The 23,529-nt window shown below is 37.9% G+C and overlaps 1 protein-coding gene across 1 annotated transcript; it reads right to left on the bottom strand.

Annotated features, from left to right (window-relative positions):
- Positions 1 to 3,333: 3,333 nt before the first annotated feature.
- Positions 3,334 to 18,006, bottom strand: LOC127529855 (serine/threonine-protein kinase pim-1-like). The gene is made up of 9 exons (XM_051934902.1): positions 17,941 to 18,006; positions 14,646 to 14,712; positions 14,184 to 14,294; positions 13,976 to 14,076; positions 13,817 to 13,867; positions 13,324 to 13,702; positions 8,240 to 8,416; positions 6,521 to 6,524; positions 3,334 to 3,514 (listed from the first exon to the last, which is right to left on the bottom strand). Exons 1-9 carry the CDS (start codon positions 18,004 to 18,006, stop codon positions 3,334 to 3,336), a joined length of 1,137 nt encoding a protein of 378 aa, XP_051790862.1.
- Positions 18,007 to 23,529: the final 5,523 nt, after the last annotated feature.

The following is a 23,529-nucleotide window of genomic DNA, read 5'->3' as shown; positions in this document are numbered from 1 at the left end:
ATTCAAGCCTGATATTGTTTACTTGTTGTCGGTGTTTCCTTAATATGGGCTTTAGAGGCACAGCTCTGCCAGATGTGCAAAGTCTTCTGGCAATATTTTAACATCTTATAAAAATATATATAATATCTCTCAGCTTTGTAGTCTTAAGCATTTATTTTTCAGTTTTCCATCACATGCTCAATGTAATACATTTCTTTTTCTAGTATGTGAAATAATTTTTGTAGTCTTCCAGCAGAGAGGCTGCTTGTATTGGCCCTGCAGTGTTCTCAGGTTGTGTGGTTCCGAACATGTCACTCTGTGAAAAAGTTCTTTCCATATATGATTGTTTCTTTAGGTTTTGACATGTGGACAAATCTGAAATCTTTAATATACAGATGAGGGAAACCTCACTATTATCATCTCTTCATGGTTATTTATAGAGCCCTTTTAGGGGTTTAAATGAAAATGATCTTTCTGGAATCTTCATATGACTGATTCTTTTGAGAATCAAAAATTGTTCCCCGTGACATATCTTTGGAGCAGGGGTTTGCAGTCTGGGGAGGCATCATGAAAAGTAAAATAAAAAAAAATGATAACATAAAAATACATTTGTCCACTGGTCTGTGCTATAAATTTGTTTTCTGTATGATTTCAATAATTTTGATAATTTCTATAGTCAAAATCGCTGAATTTGCTCATTTCCTGTTCAAATATGGGGAGAAATGCGAGGTGCGGCGGCAACGGTCCTCACCTCACCTTGGACTGTGCTCTCCTCACACACGGGGCTGATGAATGCAAGTGACGCATGCCTGTTGCTGTCTCTCTGTATGTCGCCAATATGATGTTTGCAGACACATTTATTATACACCCTGACTTTCCACAGTCTAATATCTTTAATATATTTAGTGTTAATCGGAAATAAAACCACAGTGAAAAGGCACAAGGTGAGGCAGACAGTAACCATACCGCACCAAAAGGGGCGCATATGAGCCCAACAGATGCTCGTTGCTGCTGTTCTTCTACACAGACGCTCTATGGGCCAATAACTTAGCGATATCACAAAGTCAAGTGCACTCACTGCAGCGGTCCATTTTATTTTTATTGTTTTGTTCCAACAAACGGCAAATTTAGAACACAAGGAGGGTGCAGAGCAAATGCGTCCTCTAAACTCTCTCTCGCCGTTACACATGTAATGTTCTTTCTTAGCCAAATATGTACCTCATCTATGTGTGTGTAAAGAAATGTGTGTGTAAGAACAGGCAACTGAGGCTACAATTCACATGGGTTGACCAAAACTTGACAACAATGTTGCTTGGTCTGATGAATCTCAATTTTTGCTGTGATATTTGGATGGTAGGGTCAGAATTTGACAACAACATGAAAGTATAGATCCATCCTGCCTTCTGTTAACAGTTCAGGTGGGTAGTGGTGGTGTAATGGTGTGGAGAATATTTTCTTGGCATGCTCTGGTTTGCTTAGTACCAACTGAGTATTGTTTAAATGCCACAGCCTACCTAATTACTGTTCCTAACCACGTCCATCCTTTTAGGACCACAGTGTGCCCATCTTCTGATGGCTACGCCCAGAGGGATAATACACCATGTCACAAAGCTTATATCATCTCAAACTGGTTTCTTGAACATGACGATGAGTTCATTGTACTCAAATGGCCTCCACAGTGTCCAGACTTCAAACCAATAGCACACCTTTGAGATGTGGTGAAATGGGAGATTTGCATCATGGATGTTCAGCCGATAAATCTGCAGCAATTGCGTGATACTATCATGTCATTATGGACCAAAATCCCTGAGGAATATTTCCAGCTCCTCCTGGAATCTATACAACGAAGAAAGCAAAAGGAGGTCCAACCCGGTACTAGCACGATGTACCTAAAGTGCATATTGCTACATTTTGACATACGATGAAGATGTCAGAGGGTATGGCCATGAGACAGATCAAGCAGCATCCCATTGTTTGACTGACTGTTAGTGAAGATTCAGTGAACAGGACTGTTCAACTTGTTGAGGTTTCACTGGGAACTATGACCATGATTATGACTCATCCATACAAATAAAACTGAACACACCTTGACTGTGCGAGGTGTAAGGAAAATCGGAAAAACCATAGGGTATTTCTCAACAAACAGTAATCAAAGGCAGGATCTAGCTTCTTCAAGATCATTGTGTCAATAGTGTGACAGGGATAGTGTGGTTAAGGTGCAGGATGTAGTTATTACAGCTCAAATGCACCTTTACAAGGAAAGGGGGTTGTGGGGGCAAAGAAACCGAGCAATCCTAAGGAGAAGAATACATGCAAGTTGCACAAGAAAAGCAGTGAGTAGGCCCAAATCATTTGGCTGTTGGCTTTTGTTAAAGTGTGGATTACATTTTTTGCATAGTTTAGGTAAATTTACTGCCACAGTTAAGGGCACTCAACGCAGAGCAATTATAAGAGATCCCATTAACCCTAAAGTGAAGCGTCTCTACCCTGATTACAGTAAAAATAGAAGTAGAGTGTTTGCTAGAAATAATCACAAGAAGCACAGTGTGTGGATCACACAGATCGGGTACTTAATTCAGAACATTATTAGTAATGCTGGGTATTTCTTGTAACACAGAACACAAAAATATGAAATAACTGAACCTGCAATGGTTTGAATTAAATTTTGAAAGGCAAAAAGTTATGTCTTCTCTGACAAAGTAACATTAAATAACAGCTTTCTGAAAAACGTGATCAGTACGCCTGTGTTGACCTAGCCATGGCCCTAGACGATGCTCTGTGATGATCTTGTTAAAGTGAAATTCTTATTGAAACTTTGGTTAGTTTAGTTTAGTTAATTGATTTATTAATTGTTGTAATTATTAAAACTTGCTGATCCATTAAAACACACGCACACACACAGAAGGTAGAACACAGATGGAACACAATAAATACATTGAACATATTCTGAAATATACGAGTGATGAATTGTCATTAGTAATGAAAGAATTAAGAGTGTTTAGTTAATTTGTGTACTAATTATGAAACTGTCTATTTGAGGCTTGCAGGAAAATCTAATTTTACTTTTGTAAAATATCTGTTGGTGCCTAAACCCTTAATAATTTATTTGCACATTCTTCAACAGTACCCCTTGGTGGTCTGGATTCTGAACTCTGCAATGCCTTTCTGCCCTCAAAAGTGCTCCTAGAAGCTTATTTACATGCACTAAAATTAGTTATATTTGTTACTTCTTTTGCTTTTAATTATTAGCTGGTGGAATACACAGCCTAAAGAGGTAAATCAATGGCCCTCTCCATGATAGCTCATTGGAAGGCATGAAAAAGAAAAGTAACTGCTAAATCGCTTTTTTTCCACTCAGGTACGCTGAAGTACACACTTCTGGGGTGGCTTACGAAGAAGTGTTATGAGGCTACACCCGTCACAGTCTGTGCTCTGGCTGTGATACTCTATGCTGTGGTCTTTGGAGTCTTTCCCTTTGAGACCGTTAAGGATACCATCAAGGGAAATATCGCATTCCTGAAAAATATCACCAGAGCTGCATAAACAAGGAAAGCAGAAGCAAACCATAATGTGTTAATTAACAATCCCCCCACGACATATCTTTGCCTATTTTATGTAGAAAAATGGCAACATTTGATTCTGCATTGCTTGTCACCATGCCCTAGAGATCAACCCTCAGTGGAAGAGATTCTAAGGCATGCGTGGATGATTTGAGAATGGACACAATAAAGCAACCCATGAAAGTTTGAATTGATAATTGAACATTGGCAATTTTTATGTATATGTGGATCTGCTTTGGTATCTATCTATCTATCTATCTATCTATCTATCTATCTATCTATCTATCTATCTATCTATCTATCTATCTATCTATCTATCTATCTATCTATCTATCTATCTATCATGTATAATGCCTTGTGTAGAATTCACACTAAAACATGGTGTACAGACAAAAGTAGAAATTTGCGTACACACAGAAATAATCAGATGAATAAAACTGCGTAAGCAAAGTTCTATACACTTTCTTTTATAAATCCCAATCAATGTGATTTTTAACACACATGCATGAGCCTACAGCACCACCAGCTGTATCACTGCATGCTGCAATATGGTGTATGGATGGTATGACAGTAATGCCAAATGACTTGATTTACACCATTCTGTATTCATTGCTCATTTCTGTATACATCTGCTTGAATTGATTGGGCATCACAAGATTATTATGTTTCAGATTTGCTATCTTGTGTTATATAATAATTTTTGAGGACATATTAAACCTACTACTATACCAGGCTATTAAACCTAATATTAATGGAATAGTTAAGCCTTCACTCTTTTTCTTCTTAATTTTAAATTACAGCATGCATTTCAATTAAATACTAATTTATCTGCTTTGGTCTGTATTTCGGACATAATGGGAAAATGTTCTGGAATTGAAAAGATTCAACAACAATTTTTAATAATGAACAATATATTAAAAATAGAAAAAGACTTTTTCCTCTACAGCATTCATACAACAGATGAAACAGAGTGGACCAGATGTCACAACTTTTTTCATCACGTGTGATTTACGTTGTGCCTTGAACGCTAACATTACTTCATGATGCACCAGGACTGCTTGGGGACCTAATCCATGTTTTTAAATTTCACAAAGGCATTAATAAAGTCATTCCAGAAGAATTCTTTAAACTAAACTGTGAATCGTGCACTCAAGGACACCAGTGGAAATTAAGTGCATTTAGGACGGTAGACAGGAAGCACTTCTTTATGCAAAGGGAATCTGCAACAAACTGCCTGGACAAGGAGTTGGTGCAGAAGCCTTGAGAACCTTTAAGAAGTATCTGGATGAGATATTGGGACATCTTAGCTGATAGCTAAACAAACGAGTCTGATGGACTCTGATTTTTTTTATGTTGTTCTTATCTCTTATTACTGACACCTTTCAAATCTTGTTAAAAATGTACTCCCTGGCCAATGTCTCTATTCAGTACTAAATCCTGACAAAAGGAGCACAAAGCACCAATCTAAGTGCCATGACTGGATCAGAGTGACCTCACAGGAGCTCACTAAGAGCAAAGTACTGCAAATAACTCCAACCCGTACAGTTAAAATGTAGTTATAATAAAAAAGCGCATTATCTGTACACTTTTCAAAGGCATGACTTAATTTGTGTTTGTGATGGAGAACTACAGCTGTGTTTTTATGTGTCAGGTCCTGTCAAAGATAATATTAAGAAACTGGAAACTCCGGAGTGCGGCTTTAGGAGACTTGTGACAGACTTTTGGAGCAGCAGCAGGGTGGGCTTTCCTTGCCAATGACCACAACCTATAGACAACAGAAGGGAACACAAAACTAGCAGAACATCACCTGCTGATTAATTCTAAAACAGTTACAGTATTCTGAATGTAACTTGGCACACTAATTAATTCTCTTAATTAGATAATGAGGAAGTGAAATATGATGGTTAAATCAATATTTTCAAATTCACATACTCATATTAAGTCTCCGGTGTTTATATTTGAAATGCTTAAGCAATTTTCAGCTCCCTTATTTACTGATCATGGAGTCACCATGACTAGCATTTCTGTTTTACAGATCCCACAGTGTGGATTACAGTATACACATTCTCTCTGTTATCAGCCAGCACTCCATCGACCCTAGAGACAGGTTTGTTGGGTTAATTAGAGATTTTAAATTAGCACTATGTGACTGAATGGGCCCTGTGATGGACTGGCACCCTCTCCAGCAGCTGGTTCTTTCCTTGCACCCAAAACCTCTGGCTTAGGCTCTGGCCCTCTGCAAATTAGAATTCAATGAAGTGGACAGGAGATTGGTATATTTATTATAATTAGGAGTGTCATGGTGGCACAGTAGTTGCCTAAACTATCCAAAATTGTTGACTTAGGTATGGAGTTTGCACATTACTCCCATGTCTGTGTGAGGGTATTATGCTAGGTTTCTTTCCAATATTGGTTAATTGGCAAATCTAAATTGCCTCTTTGTGTCAAAATGTGTGTCCTGAAATGGGCTGGTGTCCTATCTAGGGGTGCTTCTTTATTTACGTCCAGGTTGGAGACAATGTAGGCTCCAGGTACCAATCAGGGAATGCTGAGAATGTATAGCATGTATGCAGATAATCGTAATTGCAAATTGATATTTTTAATATTATTGTGAAAGGGTGAGTTCATACTTTATATAAAAATAAATGAGAAAAATAAGAGTGGACAGTTGGAGTTGGTGACTAACGTACTGAACAGAGCAGTTCAGTTTTGACCATGGCCAGATCTATCATCAGAGTTACTCGGGTGCACACCCTGGGGTCCTATTTGCAAAGTGGCCATTGTTTTCACCAATAGTGTAATCCACTGTCCAGAACAGACCCCAACCCCATATTGATCCTGATGATTATCAACCAATCTAACAAGACTTAAATTAAAAAGCTGTAAAAGGGAAAATATGAGTCTTGATTGGTTGGTTGGATGGAGAATGATTAGAGCAGGTGTCCAATCTGTCACTTTTATAAGTACATTGGATGCTTTACCACACTGCAACAGAAGAAAAATACAAAAGGTTTGGTCATTCAAAATGGGAATGAAGTGGCGGAACAAACGAAAAAATGAAAACTGAGAGAATCAAAAGGCACTTTTTTGCTAAAAAATTATACCTGAACACTTTCAAAAACTAAATTGGAACAATAATTAGAACCAGCAATTTTTCATATATATATATATACATTGTTAATCCCGGGGAGGAAATTGTCTTTTCACATGTTCTTTAGAGATCAGAGCACAGGGTCAGCCATTTTACAGTACCTCTAGAGCAATAATTAGGTTAAGGGCCTTACTCAAGGGCCCAACTTCCCTTCTGGCAGTAATGGGATTTGAACCAGCATCCTTCCCGATACCAGCACAGATCCTTAGATGCAGAGCTACCACTCCACCCATAAACAAAGTGTTCCAGGACGCAAACCCTAGGCTCTTTAACGCCATTCAGCAGGACAAGCTCTACGCCACTGTGCCATTCTAACTTTGAGCGAATGAAGTTAAGACGAATGAAACTGACCTCACAAGACAGTCAGGTCAGGAAAAAGCTAATTTCGCCTCTTCTGGCAGCAATGTGTTGTCCGATTCTGTGTTACCCCCTAACACCGATGAAGACATGAGCAAAACTTTAGAAGACAAAGAGGCCACTGCATGAAATAAGATGCACCAAACAACACCAAACTCAAGCGTACAGTAGTTTATTTTATTTGGTGCAAAAATGCAAACTAAAACATTAAGTTACATATCAACATTTTCCTCTAAGGGATATATGAGGTTTGAAAATATTCAATAGATGTTTCTTAACTGGTGTATCTGATGCGAGTTTGTTATATTCATTCAATTAAACAAAAGAAGGTGACTCAATGTAAACTTTATGATTTTTTTTTCCTAATTCAATCCTTCTACCTGACTTATTATTGACAACCGTGATGTCCATAGCACGTGAGTATATGCGTGTGCCTAGTGGGTGACTGATGTAAGGTGAACAGGGCCTTTTGAGCTTCAACACCCAGGAGCCCGTGGAGGTCTTCATCCAGCCTGGGTTGTGGGCATTCACTGTGTATCAAAACTTAACAAATAACCTGTGACTTAAAGTACCTTCCTCACCAAGTGTTCCTCTTTATCAGTGACTCATTTTGATAATGTGGTCATGAAGAAATGAATAAAAAGCCCATTTTGGGCTAGTAGAGGAGGTGGTAGTCCAGGTTCCCCAATAGCTCCCAACAACAGTACAGCTTAAACTTACAGGATTTAAACCTTCATTGCACAACTTACCTTCTAACGTTTTATTATTGCAAGTCATTTCATTTTGAAGCACTTATGTTGCACTTCATCCACAGCTACACGCTTCTTTTGTGACTATTTACATTTGGTTTGATTTTCTGGAAATTCCCTTGTTTTCCACATGGAGCTTTTCTGGGATTGAAATAACAACACATGATAAGATTATTCACCTTCATTTTCACAAACCAGAAAAATCTACCTTTTAGAAGTCACCAGCTTGACAAAAAAGAAAGATTTCTGCTCTCAGATCATCCAGGAATGTTTCGTAATGTCCTGTAGGGAAGGTCGGTCCTTGGGGCCATGTGACAAACAGCGCCTGATAAGATCACGGCATGCTGGCCCATAAGAAACAAGGAGAAGTGTGACATAATGGTCAGTTTTTTTAGCTAAGTTTATTGGTAATGGAGTAATCATTTAATTTTCTCCTCACTCACCTCTGGAGACTTTTCGAGGGAACGTGACTTTGCCTTTGATGGTTTCTTCTCTTGTCTCGAAGGGCAAAAACCCACAAACAAGAGCATAGAGGACCACACCAAGAGACCAGACAGTGGCAGGCACAGCAAGGTATCTTTGCTCAATAAAGCACTCAGGAGGAGCGTATTCAAGTGTTCCTGGTGTAAAGAAGAGGGTTCCATATTTGTATATAATAATTAAAGACTAAGAAAATCACCAATGTCAGTCAACCTTTGCTGACGGTCTCTTAAAAATAACAGTACACTAATGACACTTTACCATTGCTTGAAAAAGAACCATTTAATTCTGGACAGGGTTCTTTGTATATAAATTGGTTCTTTATATTCTATACAAGCCGCCCCCCACGGCTCTGCCCCCATAGTAGTGAAACAGGACAGTAAGGAGGGCCCTGCCTGGCTCCACACTCCTTATGTCATGCTTCCCCACCCCTCGACTCACAGCCTCTGTCTCAGATTAGCGCGAATATATCATTCCTGCAAGCGAACTATGATTCTTAGCCAGATGATAGAAGTCACAAAATCAACTGGAATGTTCAAGCAAATTCTAGAAAAATGCCTGATCTAAATCTGTTAAGTAGTACTCTCGTTCACTAGCTAAGTGGAGGTAAGGAACGCCCTGAGGCTGGCGCACGAGTGAGGAGGGTCCTTCTCGGATTCGCACAAATAAATCGGTACTGCAAGCAAACTATGATACTTAGTGCGATGAGCAAGCCCGCAAAATCAACTGGAATGCTCAAGCAAATTATAGAAGAAAATCAGATCTAAATCCGTTAAGTAGTTCTCTCGTGAAAAGCGGGCAGACATACATACGTACAGACAGGTGTTGGATTTTATAAATATATATATATATTATGTAAACCTGTTCAAATACTTAAATAAAATTTGTATTAATGTATTAGACATATAGATGATATTATTATTGCTTTATACAATTTCTTCCTAAAGATGGATGTCCAGTACAAGAGTTGCACGTTGTACTATCGGAGACGGCCTTGTGTTTGATATAGTTTATTTCTTTTATATTTATGTTTTGTATTCTCCCTATTACAAATTTGGGCTTGTGTGTATGAAATTTGAAAATATTTATTATTGTTGTGCCCAGTGATTCCCTGTCCTGACACATATTGTTAAATTTCCTCTATATCAGTACAAATTGTATTCTGACTTTTCGTATTTATGAGTCTTTTAGAAAAAGTATGTATAGCAAATACTTTTGATGTATTTATTATGATCCTTATGCCACAGTTTCCTGTTCTCCTTTAAATAATCACTCCTTGATAAATGGACCATATTGGTCTCGAAATTTGTAGAAAATTTAAATTTGTTCTCTGTAGTCCCAAGATGATACTTTAGTATTAGGAGGTAAAGAGAGATACTTAAAGAGTCAGTATGGACTATATATTCGCTGCATATGGTTTAATGTGAGATAACATGAGTAATTCCCCTACTTTTGAGACAGCACTATTAAATGGAAATAAGGAATTGGCATTTTCTTGTTTTTCCATTAATGTATTAATGTTTAATGGATTGTGTTCCATATCTTATAACTCATTGGGCATCCTTTGTCATGTTAATTTCTGATATCACAGGAAACAGATTTACATTGATGAATGAAGTGATATTAGTTTTACTATCTTCTTATCTTTGAACATATGTACTGTATTTCAAGGTTATTAACTGGATTGTAGTTTTGCAAGTACTTCTTTTGCTTCATCTTCTTTAACTTCATCGTTTCCCACTTCTACTGTATGTGAGGTGGATGTGTTTGACCAACCTTCTCCATACACCTCAGTCCTGCACCTGCTTCCCCAGACAGGCCCTTTCAATTCAAATCTTCCTTTACTTTGTCCATCCACCTCTGCTTTGGCCTCCCCAACTTTCCCTCCCCCTATATTTACATTTTCATCACACATTTGCCTACATATTCCTTGTCTCTCCTCATCACAAGTCCATCTCATTTTCTTCAACCTGCTTTCTCTGAATATTCTTACTATATCGCTCCCACTTTTGTTGCACCTCTGATTGTCTCATTTCTTATTCTGTGCTTTTTTGTAACTCCACATATCCATCCCAACATTTGCATTTCTGTTACATCCAACTTTTTTTCCTGTGCTCCCTTAATTGCCCGTGCATCTTCGTGCATTATTACTGGTCCAAAAAACCTTAGCTTTAACCCTTGTCTGGAATTTTAAGTCACACAATGCTCTGATTTCTTTTTTCAGTTGTTCCATCCAGACTACAGTCTGTGGGTTATCACTCCATCTGGTTCTCTATCTTGGATTACCGTTGATCCTAGATATTTAAATTTATTCTCTCTTTTCAGTAGCCCAACTCCACCACAACTTCTAAATCCTGGTCATACTGTAATTAAACCTCAAACATGTTGACTTCTCTTCAATCCTCTATCTTTCAAAGCCCTTCTCCATTCTTCCTGCTTCTTGTCCACTTAATTTTTTTCTGGTGCTACACAACACAATGTCATCAGTAACACTCCTGCACCAGGGGCACTGGTCTTTTATATCTTGAGTCAAAGCATCCATAGCAAGATCAAAGAGGTAAGATCTACCCTAACTGGAATCTTGTCTGTTACCCCAGCACTACTTCTAACCTGGATCCTCACTCCTTCTTACATATACCGGACAATCCTCACATACTTTTTTGCTTCTTCTTTCTCCCTCACGCACCTCCAGACCTCCTGATATGGCACACTGTCATAAGCTTTCTTAAAATCAATAAACACCATATATAAGCCTTTCTGTTTTTCTTTATGCTTCTCTAAGAGTGGTCTCGATGCAATATATATTATTATTTCCTGACAATATTTGTATTAGTTTTACAATGTAATAAAAATGAATCTGAGGTAAAGGGTATTAACCTAGAAGGACTTGAACAGAAAATATCACTATATGCAAATGATATAGTACCGTATATATCAGACCCACAAAATTCTGTGCCAGCAGTCACAATAGCACTAGCAGAATTTTAAAATTAATTTGAATAAAAGTTTGTTGTTTCCAGTGACCTCCCTAGCACACAATATTAGATTGGTCACTTTCCCTTTAATCACGATGCAGATCAGTTTAAATACTTAGGGGTAAACATCACAAGTAAATATAAAGCTCTTTTTCAACAAAATTTTGCTCTCTGCATGGAAAAATTTAAGACGTACATAGATGGTCTACCCTTCATCTCACTTTAGCTGGAAGAATTAACATTGTCAAGATGAATATCCTTCCCAACCTTCTTTTCCTATTTCAAGGCATCCCCATATACATTAACAAAACATTTTTTAAGAAATTAGATTCAATCATAACCTAATTTATTTGAAATTCGAAACATCCACATTTCCGAAGGATGATCCTACAACAACCTGAAAGCAGAAGGCGGCATGGCACTACCTAACTTTCAACTTTATTACTGGGCAGCAAGTATACAAGTTGTAATAACCTGGTCATTGATACAAATTAATGAACACACAAAAGCTTGATCCACAATAGAAATAAAATCCTGCAGTACTTCTTGATATTCCTTGCTTTATACCCCAGTGAATACAAATTATTGTCAATATACTAACAACCCAATTGTCCTTCATTCACTCAGAATATGGAGCCATTGTAGGAAGCACTTCAAGACAGAGAAGCTTTTATGTGTTGCACCTCTACATGATAACCACCTTTATTCACCGTCTCATATTTACAGTTTTTAATGTTTGGAAAATGTATGGGATTAAATCATTCATAGAATTGTATATAGATAATGTATTTGCATCCTTTGAACAATTACACTTCAAATTTAACTACCCATCAACACAATTTTTCCACTACTTTCAAATTAGAAACTGTGCTAAATGAAATCTGCCAAATTTTCCTCACCTCCCACCTATTTTTACACCAGAAGAAATATTGATCAGTCTGAAAGACTTGGGCAGCATTTCTATAACGTATAAAAACATTTTAAAGTCCTTTCCTTTCAAAGATCCCAGGAAAAGGATCTCTAACTCAACATTTCAGAAAAGGAGTGGAAGGCAGCTATTCACTCAAGCTCCATTTGTGCAAAGCATTCAATCTAAATCTATTAAAATCTTTTATCGAGCACATCTGTCCTGTTTAAAATCGTCCAAAATGTTCCCAGGGCAAAAGACAAACTGAGAACATTGCAGTCGATCTCCAGCCTCACTGGGCCACATGTTTTGGGTGTTCACCAAATTAACATAATTTTGGGCCAAAATCTTTAAATGCCTATCAGAGAACACAATCCCTCCTCATCCATTAACAGCTGTGTTTGGTGGGCTCCCAGAGAGGCTTAAAGTGGAGAAGGACAAACAAACTGGAGTTGCCTTTACCTCGCTACTAGCATGTAGAATTATCTTGCATAACCAGAAGAATCCCAGCCCACCTCTTTGTTATATACTATTTGAGATTGGAAAAAATCAAATTCTCACTTAGAGGGTTTGTTCACATTTTTTTAAAACCTGCAGGATCTAATCAATAACATTTTAAAATAAGCATTTATAGAGGAAAATAATTCTCTTCCCTCTTTTCTACTCTTAAAGTTTTACTCCGGCTATTTCGCTCTCTTGGCTCAGGGTTGAATGTAGTTTTGTTAAGCTTGACTTGTTGTATGGAATGTTACTTGTTTTTAATAAAATTAATTAAGAAAATAATGAAACTAGCACTGCGGTGGGTTGGCACCCTGCCCGGGATTGGTTCCTGCCTTGTGCCCTGTGTTGGCTTGGATTGGCTCCAGCAGACCCTCGTGACCCTGTGTTTGGATTCAGCGGGTTGGATAATGGATGGATGGATGGATGAAACTAGCAACCAAATCATATGACTAGAAATCCTATAGTTCTATGGTGAGGTGTGGTTCTTATCGTGTTTTATTTTATTTTTCTTAGATCCTCACCCTTAGCATATATGAAGATTGTACAACAGCACTGCTGACCAGACACCAGTGTTTGTTATTTTAATATTGAGTGGGTGTTCTTTGTGACAGTGTAGTTCATTTCTTTAAAATGAAGGAAGTTCCACATGGTGGACAAGACTTACCCCTATAGCTGTTGTATTCGCCCTCCTGAAGTTGAGCGCCACAGCCAAAGTCAATGAGTTTAATTTGGCAAGTGTGGAGCTGGATCAGGATATTGTTCATCTTTATGTCTCTGTGGAATACACCTCTAGAGTGACAGTGCTTCACGGCTTCAACAATCTGACGGAAAATGTGCTGCACCAGGGGCTCCTCTAGGTATTCCTCGCTCTCAAAGACAAAATCGCGCAGATCCATACAGGGCTCGGGCCGCTCAAGGATCAGCAACACATCATAGGGATCCATACACCAGTCCAGGAGCTGAATCACAAGTGAAGATGATGGAGATCTGCTTGCCATTTTCATAAGTGCCACCTCCAGTGGGATCAACTGCTGCTCACCAGGCTGTGCCACAAAGTAACATTTTAGTGCAAAACCACATACAGGTTTCAATCCTTTCGAGAGGAAGTGTAGGACAAGTCTGAAAAGGGAGTGGATACAAGGGTTGTAATTTCATACCATTTGGATCCAATCTGCAACCGAGTCTCTGGTCATGATTTTAATGGCCACCTAAATTATAAAAAAACAAATAAATAATGGCATTTCCGGGGACTGAGACAGGGACTATTTTAAATCATTTTCTTGCTGTATGAAGCATTAACTTTATACAATCCTTACTGGAACACCATTTATTTTCTTTCTCGCAGCATACACCTCTCCAAAGGCTCCTTTTCCTAGCAGCGACTCAACATCGTAATCTTCCAAGTAGGCTATCCAATCTGAAAAAAAGAAGCTCTTAGCGTAAGAATTGATGCACTTGTCATGCCACAGATAGCTGCTGAGTAAAACCGAGTAGGAAATCAGTGAATGTTGTGTCCTTCATTACCCTTGGCATCGTCAGACTCTGAAACTGATTGAGAGGATGTGCTGCATGCTCCAGAGCGCGCTCCAGATGAGGAGAGATCATCACGTCGCCTATTGTTCCTGCTGGCTTCCTCTGAAATGCGAAAAAAATGACTTTGCTCACAAAACGAAACAATTAAGAACAGTGCTGTATCCACTTATAATATTTCTTCACTCTATTTTCCTTTCCACAGGGTACATCTCATGATCATAGGAGCACAAATACTCCTTCAGTTCCCAGGCAAGTTTGTTACCATACAAATAGTCCTCATTATTCTTGAGGAATTCTTAAAACTTCTTAATTGTAAAATTCTAACACTAATGTTTCAAATCAGTGACTTTGTAGAAGCATCTAATAAACATTATCTGGGTATTAATGTGTAAAAATATTATAAACACATTTTGAAAGGCTTCATGACCCACTGAAATTTCAGACACAAATTACCTGAGTCGACATCAGAGCTGTCAGAGTCAGACTCCTCGAGATGTTTCAGTTTTGTGCCATGTCCTTCCTGAGGTCCAAAAATAACAACAAAACATGGTGGATGGTCATTATTGACTGATTTTATGTACACAAAAACTATTTCAATCCAATGATTATATGGATATGATGCAGACTGGGTGAACATTCATTTTTAAACTTTTGACAGATTTTACATTAGTTTACTCTGTGATCTGACAAAGTGCTCTATTATTTTGAAGATATAAATATTTGAATAGGATTTATTTTAAAGATTACAAATGAACATTTAGTCAACTTAGACTGAAACCACCTGTCAACAAGGTTCTCCAAGATAAGTATGATATATTGCTTGCACACAGTTATTGTTAAACTGGCAACGTGTAAGTTTAAGGTCTCCATTAAATAGTATCACATCTGATTATAGTGCAGAGCTCATATACAATGGGGGAAAATGGGAAATCTAAACCAAAAAATTTCATATGAATATCCTACTGTGTGGTAACTCCAAATTGGACAATTTGAAGAAAATTATATTTTCTGAATACAGCTAGTCCTGACAGGTCAATCAGAAATGGGATTTTTGTGGGTGCGACACTGATCTTTTACCTCATTTCTCTATATGAAATTAAATATGTGAAAAGACCAGCAAAATTAAAAAGATTACAATATGCAAGCTTTTGGGGCAACTCAGGCCACTTGGGTATTGTAATCATTTAAGTTAACCAATAAAAGGTGTCATTTTGCTCGACTTCTCACTACATCCATAATGGCATAACATGTTACAACACCCGTGAAGGTAAATAAAAAATAGATCAGTCAGAACTTGGATTTTTGTGGCTGTGACAGTAATCTTCTACCTCATTTCTCTACACTGAAAAAAATGGAAATTTGCAGGTTGTTACATTTACGAAAATGTATTTACTTTATAGTACATGTATTGTTTATGTTCCACTTTGGGTTAAGGTTAGGGTTAGGGTTTGGAATTTTGGAACATAACTTGATCGTGTTTAATGTATTGAATCTTAAGGGATGTGCAATATACTAATTTCAGTCATTTAGACAGAAGTCAAAATAGTTCTATGTAGTCCTCACCGGAAATTAATAAGCACCAAACAGATTCATTGTCAGCGGAGGTACGTGGCAGTAAAGTCATGTGACTTTCAAAGAAGCAACAGGTTGTGGGTTTGAATTTTTGTCACCGGTTTAAAGCAAAAGGCTGGTGAAAAAAAAAGTTTAATAAAAAAAAAAACACACATGACAAATATTCAGATATTCATTTAATCACACAGATTAACGTTACTCTGTTTTGTGTTTTTCCTTGTATTCTCTTTTAATGTTTTATCTAACTATGCTCACTAACTATACCCATCACAGCTCAGTAAATATACTATTAAGTTGTCTAGATTTACTCGTTTTACGTACTTAAAAAAAAACAAAACATCTGACTTTTGTTATGGGTCAACAACTACTATTATCATAACATTGCTCAACCCGAAAAATACTATTAATACAGACAAATAAATAATACACCCGTATACAATGCAATTTATTTGCCGAATTTGCTCGTTTGAAAATTAAAAAAAAATATATTTATATTTTGTGAAAGAAGGTGCCAAGCAGCAATTTTTGCACTTTATATTTGACTAACATTTAACATTTATTCTATAATATATACAGTTACATAAATATAAAATTTATTTTATAATATAACACTCTATCCAAGGTGCATTTTGTGTTCATATTTAGTTATACATTGGTCATGGCATTCTGGCACAGCCAAAGAAGCAGTGTTCTTATACAACTGTTGTACATTTCTGCTTTTGAATACTAATCTTTTGCATTTTTGTTGGTTTTTATTGTTTTTACCAAATAAAACTAGTTTTGGTATAAGCAAACCTGTTTATTTCTTATTAATAACTTTAACATTAACTATAAAATGATACTGGAATAAGTATAATTGACAACCTAAAAAAGGTTATAGCTAAGTAACTCGGTGAGGTGCATTTTTTAAAAAGTTTTCAAAATAAACGTTAAAATATTATGCTTTATTGACATGAGTCATGTTCATTTACCATAACATAATTAATTTAACAGAGTATGAAAACGTGTCTTTCATTTGATATAAAAATATCATGTTGTTTCAGGATATATTAATTTAGTGCATTAAGAATCATTAAATTATTTTTGATAAAAACAAGTTTATTACGTGCAACAGATGTACATATCCATCCATCCATTATCCAACCCGCTATATCCTAACTACAGGGTCACGGGGTCTGCTGGAGCCAATCCGATGTACATATTTTTTTTATTTTAATCTGACATGCCATTTTTTTCAGTGTATATAAAGTTAATTAATAATCAAGTCAGTCAGAAATTGGACATTTGTGGATGTGACACTAACCTCCCACTCATTATTTTATGTAAAATTAAAAACCAAGTCTCGAAAGTGGGATTTTTGTGGTTGCATTGTGTATAGATCCATATGATACATGCTAAAGGGGTTTTGTTTTGTTTTTTTTTTTCACAAAAAATAAATCTCATCTTGTAGTTGCTTTCTATGCCAACTGAATAGCAAATGAATATTGAAGTCACACTTTTCTTGTAAATCTAACCAGAAACTGATACGAATAAAAATTAAGCAACCTGTTAATAAAAAAAGTTAAAAGACAAACCGCCGCCAGTGGAAATTCTAAAAACTGCCAGAGTAAGTATAAATATGGCCCAAGTCTCCAAGGCATAGCTGTTTAATTTTCATCCACTTCACTCTCTACAAGTAAGTTTATAGCACGCACACATTAAACCAGTCAAGTCCTATTTGTAAGTGACAAGTGAAACGAGGTATATAAGACAAAGATCAAAACAGTATGTTTATTAGGATTCCATCCAATCATATTTCAAGTCTCTTGGGAGGTACTTCTTAAATTTGAAGTGTTTTTGCACACACACACACACACACACACACATATAGCGCGCATTGGCCACTACTTGTGTGCACCGAGTGAGGTGTAAATATTGCTAACACTTTGAAACCTGTTCTATCTAGCTGTGAACCAGAGCCAAAAATACAACCTTAATGTTGTACTTATTGTTTTGCAGCATTTTTCATAAAACGTTAAGGAGATGTTAGGTCAGGATAATTCCTTGCCTTAGTGTTCATATGCAGGATCGTTTTTTTTTTGTGGAACGAAAGCGAATCTAAATGCCAGACTTGAACGCATTTTCCTGCCCACTTCATCCTCCACATATTCATTGGCATATCAGGTTGACTCCTTACCTTATCTTTCGCATCAGTCTTAATCTTTTTGATTTTTCTTGTCTTTCTCTTACGGTAACCACCCATTTTTCAACAACTAAATATTGTTAAAATACAGATTGTTTAGTTATTTTTTATGTGGCTTTATTTAGCTATTGAGGTGCGGGTTGCAGCAATGCAAGCCTCCTAAAGCTCCTCTCTTGTCGGAATACAGAACAAGACTGACTTAGAACGTCAAGTGCACGGAGTTTAATAGAAGCAATTACCGTTGCCAGGCAGTGACGTCACTGTCCCCCGTTCCGTGAGGTTTCCCGTCTGCCTGTTCTTCTTACCGTCTACAGCAGTGACTTCCACTGATTGATAGACGTTACTTTTATTTTTTGGTTTGAAACAGCAAGGTTTAATGTCCAAAAACGTTTGGAAGTACAGAGGAAAATGTTTTCACCTAGCGATCCATTTGTCTATTCATTTCAATCCATTGTTTTATCTAAGTATCTCGCCTGTTAATGTGTCACTGCTTTTAACTGTGGCAAGCACTCGACCCGACCCGTTTACAGTCGCTGTTGAACACAACGTCTCAACTGCATTTACATTTAGTTGTTTATCCAAAGCGACTTACAAAAAAGGAAAGCATAATGGATTTATTTTAGGGTAAGGATGTTTTTTTCAGCAAGTGTAGTAGGATAGGTAACAATAGTTGATTGCCACAAGTGAAAATATGTAATAACTAATACATTTACAATCATAGATTAACAATCGCTAAAGCAAGCAAACTTAATGTAACAAAAAAATTAAACAAAATGAAGGATCACAGAGTTCTTTTTTTCAATAAATTAGATACTCGCTGTACAGATGGGGGTACTTTTCTGTTATCGTGATGCAAATCGCCCCCACTGTCTTCCATTACGAGTCACGCATGCGCAACATGCCATGTTGACAGTTAATTGCATGTCAATAATCTTTTCGCATTATCTCTTTGATACTAATAATTCTTAATAATAAATAATTCTTTGCATTTATATAGCGTTTTTCTCACTACTCAAGGCGCTCAGCAATTGCAGGTTAAGGGCCTTGCTTAAGGGCCCAACAGAACAGAGCCCCTTTTTGGCATTTACGGGATTCGAACCGGTGTTCTGACATTTCAGCAAACTTTGTCAGAATAGCATACCGGTAGTGCAAACTGACAGCTATATCTATCAGTTCAAGGTGCCTTATCAGAATAACATACCTACCTGTTGTTTTATAACGTTGACGTTCTTGTCTAGAAATGTAAATAAAAGTTTTAAATCAATGTTGTAAAGTTCAATATTACATGCAAATCAAATAACTGAATGCTATAGTGCATGTGTAAGAGACCTAAAGAAACTTGTGTAACCACACAGTGATATCTGCGGTCAGATTTACTCAAACTGTATTTAAATAAAAGATGCATGGCAACAATAGCACTGATAATGTTCAACAACTTCCCTGACGTGTTGGATTTAATAAAAATAAGAAAACATTAGATGTTTCTGTTTGGAGCAGACGTGCAACGTGCATGAAGTATCTTGCTGAACTCGCAAGAAACAACTTCAGAAAACTATAATAAAACTTCACTTTCAAACAGTACAACTACGTTTTTTATGAGTGAACTGCTTTCAGACTGTAGCTATATAACAAATGGACAGTAAAAATGGTACTAATGATGCGCAATTACCTTTAGTCTGTGGTATCCTGAAATGATAGACAAGAGCAAAACAAAGTTTAGCGCATGCGCAAATACCGTGTTAACGTTTGCGCATGCGCATAGCCCACAGTATGCCATTCTGATATGTATGCTGAAATGTCAGAACACCGGCAACTTTCCGATTGCCAGTGCAGATCCCTAGCCTCAGAGCCACCAGTCTGCCTAAAACAACGAAAATTTAGAAAGTACCAACCAGCAAGGAGACATCAGTGTCCTTCTTCAGAACACAGGTATTCTTCCTATAGAAAGGCAGTGTCCCCAAAACCACTCTATAAATTACTTCATAGGAAAAGAGTCTGGATTGGGACTTGCTACCACACAGAGATTGACCTGAGTGAGCGAGAAGGAGCAGAGCACCTCACCTATATACCTATCATCTACATATAGGAGATGCTGACCCACTGACTACTCTGTAGGCAAGCACCAAGGATCTGAAATTAATATGTGCTGCAACAGGGAGCCAATGTAGTGACCTGAAGAGAGGAGTGACGTGTGTCCATCTTGGCTGGTTAAATACAAGACAGGCCACTGCATTCTGGACCATGTGCAGCAGCTTAATAGCACATGCGGGTACTCCTGCCAGAAGTGAGTTGCAGTAGTCCAGATGGGACACGATCAAAGCCTGGATCAGAAGTTGTGGTGTATATTTCGCCATATAAGGTCTTACCTTGCAGATGTTCTTCAGCCTGAGCCTGCATGAACAAGAAACAGTAGAAAAGTGATCAGAAAATCGTAGCTCAATCACCACCCCAAAGTTGTGTACTGACTTGGCAGGTGTTAGTAACGATGAGACAAGCTGTACAGAGATGGGGAGTTGAACACACTGGCTGGCCAGGATCACAAGAAGCTCAGTTTTTGCCAAGTTGAGAAGTAGATGGTGGTCCTTCATCAAGGCTGATATACCAGTAAGAGATGCAAAGACTAACTGATGCCATGTTGTCCTCAGGAGGGATCAACAGGTACAGCTGGATATCATCAGCCTAGCACTGATAAGAGAACACATGGGATTGGATGATGGAGCCCAGTGAGGTGGTGTACAGAGAAAAAAGTGAAAGACCAGCTCTAATCCTCAGGGCACACCTATGCATGTCTGTTGTAACCTTGGCAATTTGCCTTGCCAGAAGACACTGTAGGATCTGCCCAAGATGTAGGACTCAAACTTTCTGAGAGCAGTCCCAGTGATGCCAAGGTCAGAGAGGGTGGCAAGAAGTATGTCATGTTTGACCATGTCAAAGGTAGAGGTGAGGTCTAGAAGGATCAGGACCAATGACATGTTGGCAGGTCTAGCAAATTGTAGATGGTCGACCATAGTCAATAGATCTGTCTCAGTTTAGTGATTCCTCTTGAAGCCAGACTGGCTAGCATCGAGCAATCCATTATGTACAGTTAACTACATGGAAACTCCACGTAGTACAGTTAACTACATGGAAACTCCATGCAGAGATGCAATAACATTATTCAATGTCATCTGAACCACTCAGCGTATTTTATTTTTTTCGTGAGTGATTTTATATATGTTATTATTTCTTTTCATACACTCACTGAGCAAATTCTTAGTCACCCTATGCTAATACAAAGTAGGACCTCCTGTTGCTCTCCAAACAGCCTCAGTTCTTCATGACATTAATTCAACAAGATGTTGGAGACATTCCTTTGAGATCCTGGTCCCTGCAGATACGATCACATCACAGTTTGTGCAGATTAGTCAGCTGCGCATTCATGCTGTGAATCTCCCGTTTCACCACATCCCAAATGTGATGTATTCATTGGCTTCAGATCTGGATACTGTTAAGTCTACTGAGGAACATGTCCTGTTCATGAAACCGGTCTGTTTTGTGACATGGTGCTTATCATACAGGCAGTACATGTAGAAGATGGGTAAATTGTGGGCATGAAGTGATGCATATGGTCGCCAACAATACTCAAATAGGCTGTGACTTTCAGTTGATGATTGATCAGTAATTAACATGCTCAACATGTGCCAAGCAAACATTCTTCACATCATCACACCACCAGTGTTGACACAAAGCAGGTTACATGCCCGGATTCTTGCTGATGGCACCAAATTCTGACTTTACCATGTGTGTGTTTCTCAAGAAAATGAGATCCATCAGACCAGGCTACTCTTTTTCCAGTCTTGAGCTGTCCAGTTTTGGTGAGCCTGTGCCCACTGCAGCCTCAACTTTCAGTTATTGGTTGACAGAAGTGGAACCCAACATGGCCTTCTCATATTGCAGCCAATCCACATCAAAGTGTGACATATTTGTGCAGTTGTACAGAGTGGTGGGTATCCAAGTTAATTTAGCCTCTCAGCTCGAACCAGTCTGCCCATTCTCCTTTGACCTCTCTTATCAACAAGGTGTTTCAATTCAAAGAACCACCTTTTGTTTTTCATACCATGTATGTCCTAAACAGACATATTATGTGTCACCTTCACCATCCTCTGCAGTGCTTTTCATTTCTGAACCAATCAGGTGCTGTAAGATGTTATGCAGTCAGTGATGATGTACTCCATTGTGAACCTGTAAATGTTACTGAGAACAAACAGTTTGTCCTCAGACATCTAAGAAAGTAATGACCCAGTTGAGTCTTTTTGACAATGTGTTGTGCCCCACTTCAGCTAATCATGGTCACTTCAAGAAATTTAAAGCAGCTCACCATCTCCACAGCACCCCCTCCAATGTACAGTAGATGTCATTTTGGTTTGCCTTCTGCTTTCCTAAATGTAGGACCAGTTCCTTTGTTTTGCTGACATTAAGAGTGAAATTGTGGCCCTGGCATGACTGAGTCAGCAGGTAGACTTGTTCTACACAAGATGTTTCATCACTGTTGTTGATCAAGACTTATGATGGTCCACCAGTAAACATGAAATACAGACGGGGGCTCATTACTCTATCTAACTTGTGAAGTAACTGTGTTGAGGGTCAGCATGGAAGATATGATTCTGCCCATCCACATTTGCTGAGGACTGCTGGTTGGGAAATCCAAAATACAGTTACAGAGTCTACCCTAGCAAGATTAGCCATAAGGAAGGGAACAACCCTGGAAAGGGTGCCAGTTTCACTCAATACAAATGATACTTGGAATACACTGGCATTTGTCAACTATCTCAGATGGTCTTGCAACTTGATTTACATGTCCACTTGCAACTGCTACAGATGAACCCCACCCCAATCCCCCCCATCACTTTATGCCACTCAAAGTCATCCCACTCATAACCTCCTCCCCCACCAGTAATCCCACAACAAACAGACTGGGAAAAAAAGAGATCTCAGCAACAAGCATTTCAAGTCATGCTTTTATTTATTTTGCCTGGGGTACCCTGGTGACCACCTATATGCTTTGGTGCTTTCAACGGTCTAGATTTCTCATTTAAATGTTTTCTTTGCATTATCATTGTTATTACCTACAGTACTTGAGATTGACACTAGCTCTTGTATTTTATTTTAGGTTTGCGTCCTCCAGTATCTTTTGAAATAAAGAGCTCACCTGCTTCACTGAATGAAACCCCAAGTTGCTGGCTGGTTGTTTTGGTTCAATTTAGCTGACTTTTCATTATTCCTTAGCTGTAATGACTTAACATGGTGTATTTGGGGGTCTTTTTTAAATTAAAGAGCAAGTGATTGACTTAATGACTTTACAATCAAATAGATGTGATGGTTACATATAATACACAAGAATGGGACGGATGTCCATTATACGAACTTTGCACTTTCCAATTCTCCATAGGACACTTTGGTTTCCATCCTTATAGCCAAGAGACCAACCTTTCTGATAGATTTAGGATAATTTTTACACGTTTATTGGCACTTAGAACAATCATTTCTAGCTTTCTTCTACATTCTACTACTAAATCACCCTTTGGCTTAAACAAAGAGTAAGTC

The sequence above is a fragment of the Erpetoichthys calabaricus genome, chromosome 12, assembly GCF_900747795.2.
Source record: "Erpetoichthys calabaricus chromosome 12, fErpCal1.3, whole genome shotgun sequence".
Lineage (NCBI taxonomy): Eukaryota > Metazoa > Chordata > Cladistia > Polypteriformes > Polypteridae > Erpetoichthys > Erpetoichthys calabaricus.
The sequence above is the reverse complement of the archived record's forward strand: the minus strand, read 5'-3'. Positions and strand labels throughout refer to the sequence as shown.